General features: G+C 35.2%; 1 protein-coding gene across 4 annotated transcripts in view; it reads right to left on the minus strand.

Annotated features, from left to right (window-relative positions):
- The window catches only part of SYT1 (synaptotagmin 1), a 470,287-nt gene that overhangs the window by 65,172 nt on the left and 391,027 nt on the right, over positions 1-14,088 (minus strand). For all 4 annotated transcript variants that reach the window (XM_036236723.1, XM_036236722.1, XM_036236721.1 and 1 more), the window contains one exon: positions 12,944-13,061. In XM_036236723.1, the coding sequence (XP_036092616.1) occupies positions 12,944-13,061 (118 nt within the window). The remainder of the gene's footprint in view (positions 1-12,943; positions 13,062-14,088) is intronic.

Consider the following 14,088-nt stretch of genomic DNA (forward strand, 5'->3'; position numbering starts at 1 on the left):
AGTCCCATTCCTGTATCTTGCTTATAAGCAAATATTAAGTTCTAATAGCTTTAATAACTAGTTCCTTTTATAGCATTAAAGATGTTTGGACTACTTTAGATATTAAAAAATATTCAAGTGGCAGTTATAAAAATTGAAATCTATTATAATTGTGTGTAGGCAAGTTGATTTTAAAAGATACATCTATCTATATATCAAAATTTATATCTATGTACTTTGGCTTGAAGATAATATCTTTTTAGCTTTGGGCTAACAGTATATAATATTTTTTTTGGTTAATTCTATTGTAGGAATACTAAAAATATCTTTATTAAAAATAAAGTCCTGCTTGCAATATATGCTTGTAAAGAGTATTTAAAATTTATTTATATTTTTTTGAGAATCAGGCTGGAATGAACTCCTAATTTTGTGTTCATATCTCCCTTAGTATCCTGTGAAGCTCTGATACTTTTATCTCTGGAATCTGGAATATAGACAGTCTTTAGGTTCACAGCTTCACAGAAAATATTTCCTAAGCAATTGGTTTAACCTTGAGTCATGCTGGCTAGTTATTTGAGAGAAGCCCAGTTCGACATTACTGATGTGGGCAAACTTAACAATTAGTTAAGTAACAAATCAAAGTGGCACAGAAGAATCATCTGTGCTATAGGACAAATAGACAACAATTTTTCATATTTCTCACCTAGTTTCTTAGTAAGAATTTTAAGTAAGCTGCTTTTCCTATTGTTAAGTAAAGCAATTCATTTGATTCAAGCTAAAAGCTGTAGAGTACATTCATAATCCAGTCAGCGTTTTTTCCTTTTTAAAAGAATGCCAGGATGAGCATAGCCTGAGAATACGTTTGACATAGAAAAGGAAATCAGCTAGAGGAAAATAAGCTAAAGAAGTCTGAAGGGCTGCAAGTATGTAAGAGTTTATATGGGCATGTCTCTTGTTTTGGTGTTTATTATTTGTAAAGATTTGAAAATTTTGTAGAGTTAAATGAAAGTTGAAATCTTGACCACTCAATTACGTATCAACAATGGGCAATGAATGCTGACTCATTGTATACAATTAGGTATTCATTGGCTGCAGCACCATTACTTAGTCAAATGGGATTGCTTTGGGACCAGGCTCTGCCACTTCTAGTCAAATTAAATTAGCAACAGCAAGCTCCATCTTGTGGTATTTCATTTTAGGAGAGAGGAAGAGTTTGTCCAGCAATGAGGCACTGACTTTATAATCAGGATGGCAGAGGCTCTGTTTTTCCCATTTATTTCTATTTGTTGGGCCTGTTAGAAAAAAACCACTTGGAAGAGAAGTCTGGTATCTTAGAAAATTCAAATAAGTTAAAGAGTTGGAGGTGATAGAAATATAATACTTGAGAAATACATTACTAGTCTTATTTCTTATAAAATATATTGAGTCTTGTGGCTAAATGCTAACAGGAGGGGAGTAGAATTTACTGGTGAGCCTTAGCATGTTCTCCTCGAATAAGTTAATATAAGCAGATGACCGCCATGTAAATAATGGAGGTGCATTCTTTAAGCATGCACATATGTGGAATATTTACATCAGCCACGTAGGAACATATTTCTAGGAACATATTTCTAGGAACATATTTCTAGGAACCAGGATATAGTGGGAAAAATAGTTAACCAAGAACTGGCTCTTGCTTGAAACCCACCAACATTTGCATAGTGCTGTTAACTTAGAGTTTCTACCTGACATTGCAGTAAGCCCTCAGTGTTGCCCATTGGTTCCGTGACTAAGCGAAACGAAGTGAATAGACGAATTTGAATATAGGCTAACTGACATGAACAAGAGTTAAGTTCCTACAGCATCTTTTGTAAGTTCCTACCTTACAAAAGAAACAATGTAATTCGAGGACCTGCTGTATTTCATTTGTTTCCACAACAACATCGTTGTCATTAACACCCCAATTACATAGATGAACAGACTGATGACCAGAGAAGTTAGACTTCAGATCCAGATTTTCCAGTTTCAGTTGCTGTTTCTTTACATCTGAATCCTGCTCTCAGGAGCGGATCTGTTTATGGCTGAGTTGCAACTCCACTGGAAGCCAAGGAGGCAAGGACAAATGCTGGCTGGCATTTTCAGATAGGTATTTATTATTAGGCTTTGCCCTGTGATAATTGTTAAATCATGCCTTAGGCATGCCTTTTGGCAAGGTCAGGGCACATATAAAGCATTTCTATAAAGTTAAATTCCTGTTGAGAGGCTTTTAAGGCTTTAATATTTTAATGAAGTTATTAAAATGGAAGTTCAGACTTACATAATTCATGAGCATTCACGGCCTCTTATAAAATCCTGCCACTAAACTATTTTAAAAATATTTCCGTGAAATTCTTATATAAAACATGAACACACTTTTTAGTTAAGATTAAAATAGATTTCCAATTATAGTAAACTGAAGCTTCACTGTAGCTCTTGAGGCTAGCTTCATTTTTAATGTTTTACTGCATGTAAAGAAGATACTATGACATGCAACTTCTAGCATAAACAGCTTTCAAATGTTTAGTTTTGTAGTGTCTAGAATTTGAGAAATTCTCTTAAAAATGTTGGTTTTTATTTTGTAAAGGTATATGTATTTTACATTGACTCAGTGACTGTCACAGATATCTTCAACTTGCTATTAAGACAATTGTGCAGAATTGAGTGCTTTAATGGATTCAAACTCCTGCAAACATAGCTGATGAAAATAGGAAAATCTACAAGCTAATGACCTGATTTTTTTTTTTTTGTACTCTTTGCAATCAATCTCAGTTGTCTTTTAAAAGTAACATATTTTTAGGTTTTGAACTTAGGGTAATTGCATCTTATTTTAAAATCCTTTCTATTTAGATGCTTGATGAGACTGTATAAATGTAACATTTTACCTTTCAGCCACAGGAGCCAATGGTAGAAGAGGCAGCAAGGAAATTTTAGGAAACTTAAAAAAAAAAAAAAAATAGGAACTTCCCCTTATTGTTTTTCTTTCTCTTATTGATAGGTAGGAACTCTTTGTATTATAGGGATGTTAAAGCATTATGTGCTTTCTTCTAATCTGTTACTTGTCCTTCAACTTCATTTATGGCATTCACTGTTAATTTGGGAGGAATTAACATTTACTAGATTTCTATCTAGGTGCACATTATTCTATTCTATTATGCTCTTTCAGTCCTTTGGTAAAGTTAGTTTCCTCGATATTTATATATTTATAACAGATTTACTAAATATATTGCGATACTTGCAAACAAATGGATGCTATGCAAATAATATAAAAGTAATGGCACATTACTGGCCTGGAAAGGTCTCTGTTTATTTTGCTAGGTGAAGAAGATTCCAGAATAGTGTGCTTCATACGATCTCATTTTTTTGTAAAGTGCATATGTATTTATATGTGTATAATTTATATAAAGCAGAAAGGAAATTTTGGATATGAAATTTCAAATTGTTTCCTTGAGCCAATGAGCTATCTCTGGAAAGAGATTCGAGGGACTACTTTGTGGGCTTAATTTTTTTACTTACGTATTAAAATAAGTGGTGAGGTTATAGGTTATTTCAACTTTATTTCTTCAGCTTTTATGAAAATTTAAAACTAAAAATCTAGGAAAACACTGTTAAAGCATTTTTTCCTTAATTAGAATATGAAAGTCCATAACATTGTACACAAATGTCAGTCGTAAGATCAGTAGATAATTGTGAAATCCCACAGCTCCATATATATGTATTGGTTCTGTAAGTATACTATCACCAAATATTCATTCGACAATTTTTGGTGACAATTAATTACACTATCTTATTGTTGGCTGAAATTAGTAGTTTGAAATCTATGAATTTCTTAAGTCAGTCAACCATATTGCTTTTTTGTTTAAAAGCAGTTTTAGTGTTCCTAAGAATATAAAATAATGTCCTTATTTCATATTTTTAAGTTAAAACATTAATTTTTAAGTAAAAATTAATCATTTATTTTGAGAAAAAAATTGTAGGAAAGCTCCTTGTTTTCCAGGGATCACTGAGAATAATGTATAGCAAAAGTTAGATCATTAGTAACTCACAAAAGCAACCAGCTGCTATGGTCTCTTGACTTCCTTTTACAAGGAGTTAGTCTATATAAAGCAAGTAAGATGCTAAATCATTGCCTTATCTATTCATGCTGGGCAAAAGGTGTGACCAGGGACCATTTTTGTCTTCTTCAATGTCTTTATGACTGTCATTGGGACATAATTATAGTAATGTGTACATTTCTGAGTCGCTTTCTTCCTTTATTTCCTGGAGATAGTTACTACTAAAGGGGATGAGGGGGAATAGAAGAAGAAAGAAAAATCTGAGAACAACAGCTAAAATAACCAATCATTTTCAAGAAGTACATGTCATTATATATTTTTCTTAGCTGCTATTTTTATTAGAAGATTAACATATGCCAAAAGAATTTCATTAAGTAGAAAAATTTGTCAAATCAATCAGAAGATGAAGACAAAATAACCAGTTAGGCTGGTTGAACTTTAAAGTTTGTAACTGGTCATTTAGGCAGGGAATGTTGAGATCCGTTCCCAACGTATGTATGGGTTAGGGACTTTGAGAATGCAAATATAAGTAGATGCAATCCCTGCTCTAAAAGTAGCTCCTGGTGTAGCATGTGGCAAGACTATAGAGAAGAGGGAAAAAGAGACTGCTATGTTTATAATACACATTAGGAATGAGGGATCAAGGGACCAAATACAACCCAAATACCCTTTTGGAAGTAGAGATGACGATGATAAAGTGCAATTTTTTTTAAAGGTCATTTTCGATATTTCTAATTCTCTGAGTGTCATTAGTGTTTGAGACTCAGCAGTATTTTCTGTTGTCACCTGTTGTAGGTCTAAAAGGAATCTTGTCTCTCCATAAAAGGAAGAGAAAAATGGCATAGACGTTTGCTATGTTTTTAATAGTTTTATTAGAAACAAGTCTTATGTGGATAGTATAGATACTATCTCTTGAAAAGCTCACCAAGTTTAGTTTTAAAAACAGGAGTATTTGGGGGCTTTAATCCTGCCAGCACAGTTGCCTCTTAGAAAATCTCACTCTCCCTATTCCTTTCCTATATACTGAATAGAGAGGAGAGGATAAAATGTTCAACTCAAAGATGGGAATGTAGCCGTTCTGAGTTGGATTTGTGAGAGATGCAGCTATGGGGTCTATTTCTGATCGTTACTCCTGGAAAGGCATAGGGGTCCTACAAGACAACACAAAGCAAAGGTTTAGAGATGTTCTGAGCCTATAACTCAAAATAGATACATTAATTTACCTCTACCTGTTCCAGCTCCTAGAGTGGCAAGTTTTTACTACCCAGATGTAAGGTAGCAAAGAAATTTCGAAAAAGAATTTTTGAGTAGAAAGGTACCTTTGAGGTCATTCTGAATGGCTCTCTGTTTTATCTGTACTCTTTCAAACATCAAGGTCGCTTCCTAATTCTAGTATTATGGGAGGTGATAAACAGGTCAGTATTACTCTAGCTCTGCCTTTCATCATATCTCTGCTCAGCTTTCCTTTTCCAGACTACAAAGTCCCACTCTTAGCCTGTCCTCACAGCCCCTTTATCCTTGTTTCATCCACTCTTCTCTTGCAGCTGGTCATCTAATATCACTGTATCTTTCTTGAGGTGGTGGTCATAACTACACATACTCCACACATGGATGAGCCTTAGTCTAGGACAAAGGCAGGGAATTTTTCCCCTCTTGTATGTACTTATAAAATCTTCTATGATAACATCAAGTCTCTTTGGTGGTAGCAGTGCACTTGGTGAATGTCTTTAATGGATGGTTCTGTGTGACCTTTTTCTTGATTTATAATCGACCTTATTTTATATTCTAATTTTTTTCTTTCAATGTATTAGTTCTAAGCTTGCACACACTGAAGCTCATCTACCACATTTTGGCTTACTCATCCTAGCAAGATTTTTTCTGTTTACCCACTGAACTTGGCATATCAACGGCTGAAATCATTTGTCACCTTCAAAATTGGAAGTTTCATGGTGACTAGTAGAAATGATTTAGCACAGACCACTTTGGCACTCTCTATTTTCACTTCTCTATCTGTGGATTTCTGTTGTTAACATTTTCCAGACGAGCTCTACTTTCCTGATAAGTTGTCTATTACAATTCCATCTTTTTAAATTTTAATATTTAAATATCTGATATTGCTTGACCCACAGAGTTCCATAGTGATTTAGAGAAGTACGTTTTCGTACAACTACATCTACTGCCTACTTCTTAGCCCCCACAGTATCACCTACTGTCTTCCAGAGTCAGCCCTTGATAAAGTTATGTAGTAGAAAGTTTTTCTCTAGTCTCTCTTCCTAGTAGGCACTCAAATCCCTTAGATCTGGACTTTCTTCCAAAATGTTCTGCAACATCCCTTATCTTTGTCGCTGATATCACTGTACTGTTTTGCTTTATCCTCTTTAATGTGCAAAGAATCAATCACTAAAATAACATGCCAATTTGTATACAAGGAAGAAACTGAGATGTCTTCATACCAGAAATCTACTATTTGATGTCTGATCTTACAGACTCATCGATCATGTCTTTGCTGTCTAAGTAGCCAAAAACTAATTAAATGATCAACTAACTAATTTATATTAGTGGCTTCCATGATGGAATTTTAATTTGGGTATAAAGAAATTTTGGAATGGAGAATTTTGGTCACCTCTCAAACTCTAACGTGTAGTTAGCCATCTGCTCTCCAGGTTGAACCTGCTGAGAAAGGATAAGGACTTAGAAGTCATATGTTTTATTCATAGATTCTGAAGACAGACTGGGCTGACATCTTGACTCTACACGTACTAATTCTGTGACCTTGGAAAAGGTGCTTCAGTTCCATCGATAAAATAGCATTAAAAATAGTATCTAGCTCATAAAGTTCTAATGGGGATTAAATCAGTTAACATATGTAAAGCATTTAGAATGGTGTTCTGGCTTGCACTGTGCTGTGCAAGTGTCTGCTGTGACTTTCACTTGCATACCCAAGGACTGGCATAGTGCCTGGCTCAGAGTGTGCATTTAAATGATGTTCGCTGAATGATTGGATATGTATCTGCCAGCTAGAGGACTTATTGAGTTTTTGTGCTAACTGTTCCGACAATACATTTCAGCCCATCACTAATTTCTCTTGATTATAGAAATAGCTAACACCTCACAACTGTTCTCATTTCCTTAAAACCACTATTGGTCATTCGGGCATAGCATTTCTATACATTCTGTGGTAACCGTGCCTGGGTCTCAACTTGCACTGGTCTTGGCTATAATCCTTCTTAATAACTCAATTTCTAGGATGATCCAGTTTAAAGATTGGTCATTTATTTTTTAGATCAATTTGTTCACATCTTAGGGATTCAGATTATTTTATCAATATTATAATTACACATTTGAAAGTGTCGCAGAATTTTATGTTCTGACAATCAAGCCTAAAATCATGATGAAGACTTCTGACATCACAGCCAACTTATTATGCATATTCCTGTCCAATTAACTCAATAAGATGCCAGTTTATTTGCATATTATTTGACCCTGATATCATGACCAGCTAATTTGCATATCCATATCTAATTGGTTCATATAAGATTTCGCTACTTTATTTATTGGCCCAGCTCCCAGACTGGTGGCTTTTAGCTCAAACTGATTGAATTTGGAGTGGTTTTCATTGCCATGCTTTCAGCATCAATGGAAGAACAGATAAGGATAGTAGCCATGATATATAAAGAAACCATGTATTGCTCTTTCAGTGGAAGAGATTGAAGAAAAAGAGACAACAATTTAGACACGTGGGCAAGGTATCTTTCAGGAAAGAGGATACTGGGCTGATGAAATAAATAGAACTTAAAGGAAATTCCAGTGTATAAGGCAAAGGATGTATTCTGCGTCACTGACCAAAAAAGTTCTAATTTGGCATTTGGTTGACCTGGACCTCAGTTAAAATTATGCTGTAGCAATTAAGGCTAGAAACTGTAGTTAAAAAAAAAACAATTTATAATAAGATATAATTGACATAACATTGTGTAAGTTTAAGATATAAAATGTGTTGATTTCATACATTTACATATTGCAATATGACTACCATTATAGCTTCAGATAACACTATACACTCTATAAAGTATAGTTTTCAGACTTAAGATGCATAAGACTAACATGGGGGGGTGTTTAAAATATAATTTCTACATTTACACCCCTAGATATTTAGTTATAGATAAGTGGAAGTAGTTTCATAAATCTTAAATTTTCACATAGACCCTGGATGACTCTGTGTAAGTAGAATATTACATCTTGATAAATAATGCCTGAAAAAATATTTGTCTGCTGATTCAGGATTTTTATGTGGAATCTAGTGGTTTCCTAAGGTTGGGTGAGTTGCTTGTTCCCAGGTGACTTTAGATATTTAAATTGGATGTATTTCCCACATTATATTTCTAAGATGACAGAAATGAGTAAAAATAAACCCATGAACAATCTTTTAAAATTGCATCTTACAGAAAGGAGGGAATAAGTGTGTGATGGGCAGGGGGTTGGATGGGTTGGCAAGGTCAGTCTTACTAGCTTAGGTCTCAGTGGCTAATTCGTACACTGGCAGTCTGACAGATAGGGATGGTGACACCTTTACTATCACGAGTCCTCATTTTTCTTCTGTCATCGTTTCCTTTAAGCACTTGTTGCCATTTTTGAATTTCACTGCCTTTTTTGGGGGGAGACTTGGATGCTTTGGGGGAACCTCTTCTCTAGCCCTACCCTTTGCTTTCTATAGGGCAAATTCACAGAGGTAAGACAGGAATGGTGACGGCCAAGAGGAAGACTAGGGGTGGGACTTGGGATAGAAAGTAGAAAGGATAAAGAACTGATGAGGGAAAACAACCACACTTTCTCCAACCAGCCCCATGACACACCTAACTTGATCCCACCTCATAGCCAGCTCCACTATGGTCCGGAGACTGTCGGAATAGATGCATATAGTTCCAGTCCCTTATCTGTGTTTTCCCAGCACTCTCTTGCCACCGCGCTTAACATGCTTTTGTTGTCCCAGGCAGCAGGGCTACAGACTTTTTACCCTTGTTGATTTGCCATATTTCCTAACAGTCCAAACACTTAGAAACATTTCAAAAGGCCTATGTGCTAGCTTCAGGGAAAGAGGGAAATGGAATGGTTTATGAGCCTGCATTCTGTTTCATCCTGGGTCAAGTGAGAAAAGAAAGCTTCGAGGAGCCACAAATGAGGTAAGAAAGTCTGTGATTCTGGGAAGAAAAGACAGGGAGTGACACGGAGCTGTTTGGGAGTGTTCATAGGGTTTCGTACATATGGTAATTTCCCCAGTCTTTAAGAATGTGTGGATTTCCAGCAATCCTTGAAGACCTCCATTTCTAGCCTTACTAACCCTGAGTACCTCTTTTTGGTGTTTCACCTCCTGGCAGTCCGTTAGAGCTGGAGAATCCCTGTTCTCCCATCTTGAAGGTAGTGGGTATATGGAAGGCCGAACAATGTATTAGAAAGTGTTCTGCTTTGGGAATCTGAGTGTCTGGGCTTTAGTCTCAGCTATACCATCTACAAATTGGGTGACTTTGACTGTTAATACTAATGACAAAAACAATGGCTAGTATTCAACACATCCTATGTGTCACACATGGAACAGGATGATCGATGTGCCTTATCTAATGTCTCTAAGCTTCAATTTTCTGAGGATATTACTTTCAGAAACTACCCCACAGTTCTATTATGAAGCTACGAGTAAACCAAGTTAGAAAAGGATTTCTAAATTGTAAATTAAGAAGGATTGGGATTTGCATGGTTTGCTACATGGATATATAATAGAGATAAAATCTTTGTACAGTGCATTTTGAATTGACACAGTAGGAAAGAAATAAACAGACTCTGTTGGAAAGTAGTAAGAAAAATCATTAAAATTTTTTTCCATTTATTCAGTTTTGTTGATTAATTTCATACTTAATTCACTTTTGGGTCTGTGGAAAACATAGTGTAGTGATATTTTGCCTGAATTGATCAGCCAATCCCATCAAATACAGATGAGCATTCTTTTTCCATTGAATCAAACAGTGTGTTAAATTGTCCATTGGTTGCTTTCACATTTTGCATATTTAACTCAAGATTTGATAAAGTTACTAATAGAAATATAATAATATTTAGCAAGTACTTAGGTGCGCCAGACCCAGTGCTTTCATTTATTTTTCACAATAACCTTATCAACAAGGTTCTCTTATTACTCCCATTTTATAGATAATGCAACTAAGGCCTAGAAATCTTAAATGTCAAATTATGAGTAGCGGCAGAGTGGGATTTAAGCTTTGGCAAAACAAACCACTTTGGTTCTAATTAGTCATTTCCAGTAAATTTAGTTTAGTATTTGAATTACTTGGAATAATCTCATTATATAATTTTGGTCCCATAGGATGTACATAGGTCAACTTACTTTGAGACAGACCATCCAAGTGCTTAAAGTTAGTTTGATGGTAAGTAGGTTAAACAAATTTGAAATGCAAGACTTGTTTTTTTCAGGCCATAGCTCCTTTGTAAATAATTCATTATTCATTCAGCAGCTATGCTCAGTGCTCTCAGTCAATGAGGGCATTGTGGGAGATATAAATAAGGTGCACATTCTAGTGAGAGAGAAGCGTGATGTTTGAGGGGTGTAAACAAACCGCTATTGGCATTTAAAAAAGGGAAAGATTTGTTCTACTGGGGTAGATCAGAAAAAGCTTCCTGGAGTTCCTTCACCAAAAGTGTTCTCTTTCCATGAAACCCCATGATTCACTTCCTAACCTCTTTCCAGATTGTTGTCAAATTTACGTACTCATGACGCTTCCTCTGACTCTCTCTTTTATAACTACTTCCCAACATTCCTTATCCTACTTCCCTGCTTTGCTTTCTCTGTGGCACTTCTCACTTCTTGTAATACTATGTGCTTCTCTTATTTATTAGCTGTCTGTCCGTCTCCCCATGTTAAAACATAGGCTGGTTGAGGGCAGGGTTTTTTTGGCTGTTTTGTCCACTGATTTAAACCTAATTTCAGAACAAAGTAGGGGCACATTTGTTTAATGGATGGAGAAAATAAGACTCAAGCTGGGCCTGAAGAATGGATAGGATTTACCTAGGAATTATTGGAAGGAAGAATTCCAGATGAAGAAAATGTCTTAAGAATGGTGGTAGCATGGAAGAGTATAAGATAAACTGGGAGGCAGACTAGGGGAGTACTAGACACAGGTGATGATGAAATGGTTGGCATGGGAGTTCAGAATGGAGACTGAGAGTGGGTACAAAGGAACATGTAATAGTACCTGGCAACTGAACCAAAGAAAAGGGAAATGTTAAAGGTGTCTGAAGTCACACCTCAGGATACTAAATAGTAATCTGGGAGTGAACTGTTCTTGTCGTTAAAAATTACTCAGCATTTTTTTCTCATATAGACATATTAAATACTCATTATTTTAGATTTAAGTCCATTGCTTTTATTATCATTAGTGAAGCTGAAATGATTACATGTTTGACCATGGGAAGCCTCTTCCAGTGTGTTCCTAACTCTTTTGACATGATTTGGTTCGTGATAGCTTCCTTGCTTTCTGGTGTGATGAGATATTCTAGGCTTGTCTTGTATACTCCTACTGTCACACCTGGAATCTCCCCTTATACTAATAAGCACCAGGCTTTTTTATTAAGAAATTACATTTTCAAACCATGTCTGATGCTGAGGATGTTCACTGATACTTGATCAGTCTGTTTTTAGGTCTTTTCAGAGGACAGAGCTAGGAAAGGTATATGTGTATAGACATACACATACATAAATGCATATATTTTGCATCTTAGGCACGTTAATTACTCTTACAGTTTTAGGGGAAACTCTGCTTACTGCTTCAAATTTGCTGTTATGCTCTTAGGCAGTGAAAGCAGTGAATTATTAAATGAGATCTTAGTGACGTGAAAAAATTAGAGCAGCTTTCTCAGGTGACTGACTTATAAAGAGAAAGTTAGGCACCAGGAGAATTTTGTTGACAAATAAGTGGTTCAGTAAGTAGAAACTTAGCTTTAGCATTTTTTTAAAGCTATTATGCTTTAGAATATAAAATGATCAGGCTGCATTAGGGTGACATTTTGAAGTTTGCAATATTTTATTAGAGAAAGTGCTGAATAACCAGTAATGTTAGTTCTAGTGCCCTAGCCACAAATAATGACAACTATAGTCTATTTATGATGACCTTGTGGCATATCAAGAAAATGTCTCATACTAATAATTTACTAGAAATTAAATATAATTGATTTAATTGCACAGAGAAGAAAATAAAGAAAATTATGTTCAGCTGTGAAAATGACAAGTCCTTGAGTTGACTTTGCTTTTGAGCAAGAGTATAATACTTCACTCACTTATTTTTTAAACTAAGGGATATATAGAATTTAAATCCAAAAGTTTTTCCTATCCCTAATATGATGTACAAAATAAATTCCTTACTATGGGTATTTACTCTTAAACAGAATGTATTCACATATATTTAAAATGCAGAATCTTTAATAAAACACACTAGACTATCAAATACCTAATAAGTTTCAGATAAAACACTATTTTTCATATCACAGGTGAAATTTGACCAAAAAAGCAAAAACCAAAACCTCAACAAAATCATAATTGTTTATACACAGTGCCTTTTATGAGAGAGAAAACATTTTCAGCTTTCAGTGTTTTAGAACTGACAATCGACAATTTGGCTATAAAGCAAGAAAATAAATTTTATCTTCTGTGCCCATTCCTACAAATTGAGAGTGGCTTCCTGGGGTACTGTGTTGGGATGAATTCTGAGATTGCTTCCAGCTTCAGTAGGAAAGAGAACTGTGATCAATTAAGGACTGGGGGAGTCACAGCATGTGTGCTATGCATTTGGTAACCATGATGAGACAGCATTTAAAAAAAACAATAAACATCACAGACTTACCAGACAAGCCACCCACATCCATCTTCTTCAGGTTCTTTGCCTCCAGAATGACAACAGTCAGTTTGCCGGCAGTAGGTACGTAGCGAAGGGAGAAGCAGATATCACCCAATTTCTCTTGCTATGAAAATCAATATGAAAGTATAAGTAACTTTTAAGATAAAGGTGACTAAAGTTTGTACATATCCACTGTAAATTCCTCAGGAGGAGGATTATTACAATTACAATTTGAAAACTCCTACGTCCTTTGTCATTTACCTAGTGGTCCTTCATTCACCCAGTTATCAGGAGTGACTATCTCAGTTTTATAAACAACTCATTTATATTTTAACATTCATTAAAATGCATCCACAATTTAAAGGTTCAGGAATTGAGCCCAAGATGACATTTTTAGAGATTCTACTCTGAATAGGACTGAAACACTCTTGACAAACTCGCATAACTTTATTAAATACCTTTGGAAAGAGCCTAATACTCTTACAGTAAAATCAACCTTACCTACTTTTGTCTCTTTACACTTTTTTTTTTTTTTTTTTTTTTAGGCAAAGCAACCCTTGGTTGACCTCACAGATTGCAAGGAACTTGTCAGCTTACAATCCCTTATTTTTATTTTTTACACCTATAACACCTGGTCTTCCTAGGTGGTCTCCCATCCAAGTACTAACCAGGCCCAACTCTGCTTAGCTTCCGAGATAAGACATCTTCACACTTCTAATAGGATTATACCTAATACTTCAGATTTCTGGGAAAAAGATTTTTGTGTTGCCCTTAACTCTATTTACTGGTGATAAATCTGAATTTCTAGTAGCTAAAAGCCAACAAAATAAGTTCTTGCACTTTCAGTTTTACTCACTTCAAGTAAGATCTAACTTTCTTTTTTTCTTATCCTAATATTTGTAAAAATCTAAGTTGCAGGTTAGAAAACAAGTACATAGTAATACAAAGCATCCTATAGTCCCTCACGTTATTTCGTTGGTACAATATTTTAGGCCCAACGAACATTCACAATTCCTGCACTCAGGCATTTCTAAATAAATGAATGAGAGTTTAAAATGATGGTGTGTAGGACTTACATCTTTTTCAGAAAGGACTGCTGTGGGTTCTTCCATCTTAAATGTCTTACTCTTTGTGATGGCTAATTAAGGACA

Source organism: Rousettus aegyptiacus, unplaced genomic scaffold (assembly GCF_014176215.1).
Source record: "Rousettus aegyptiacus isolate mRouAeg1 unplaced genomic scaffold, mRouAeg1.p scaffold_m13_p_2, whole genome shotgun sequence".
In the NCBI taxonomy this organism is placed as follows: domain Eukaryota; kingdom Metazoa; phylum Chordata; class Mammalia; order Chiroptera; family Pteropodidae; genus Rousettus; species Rousettus aegyptiacus.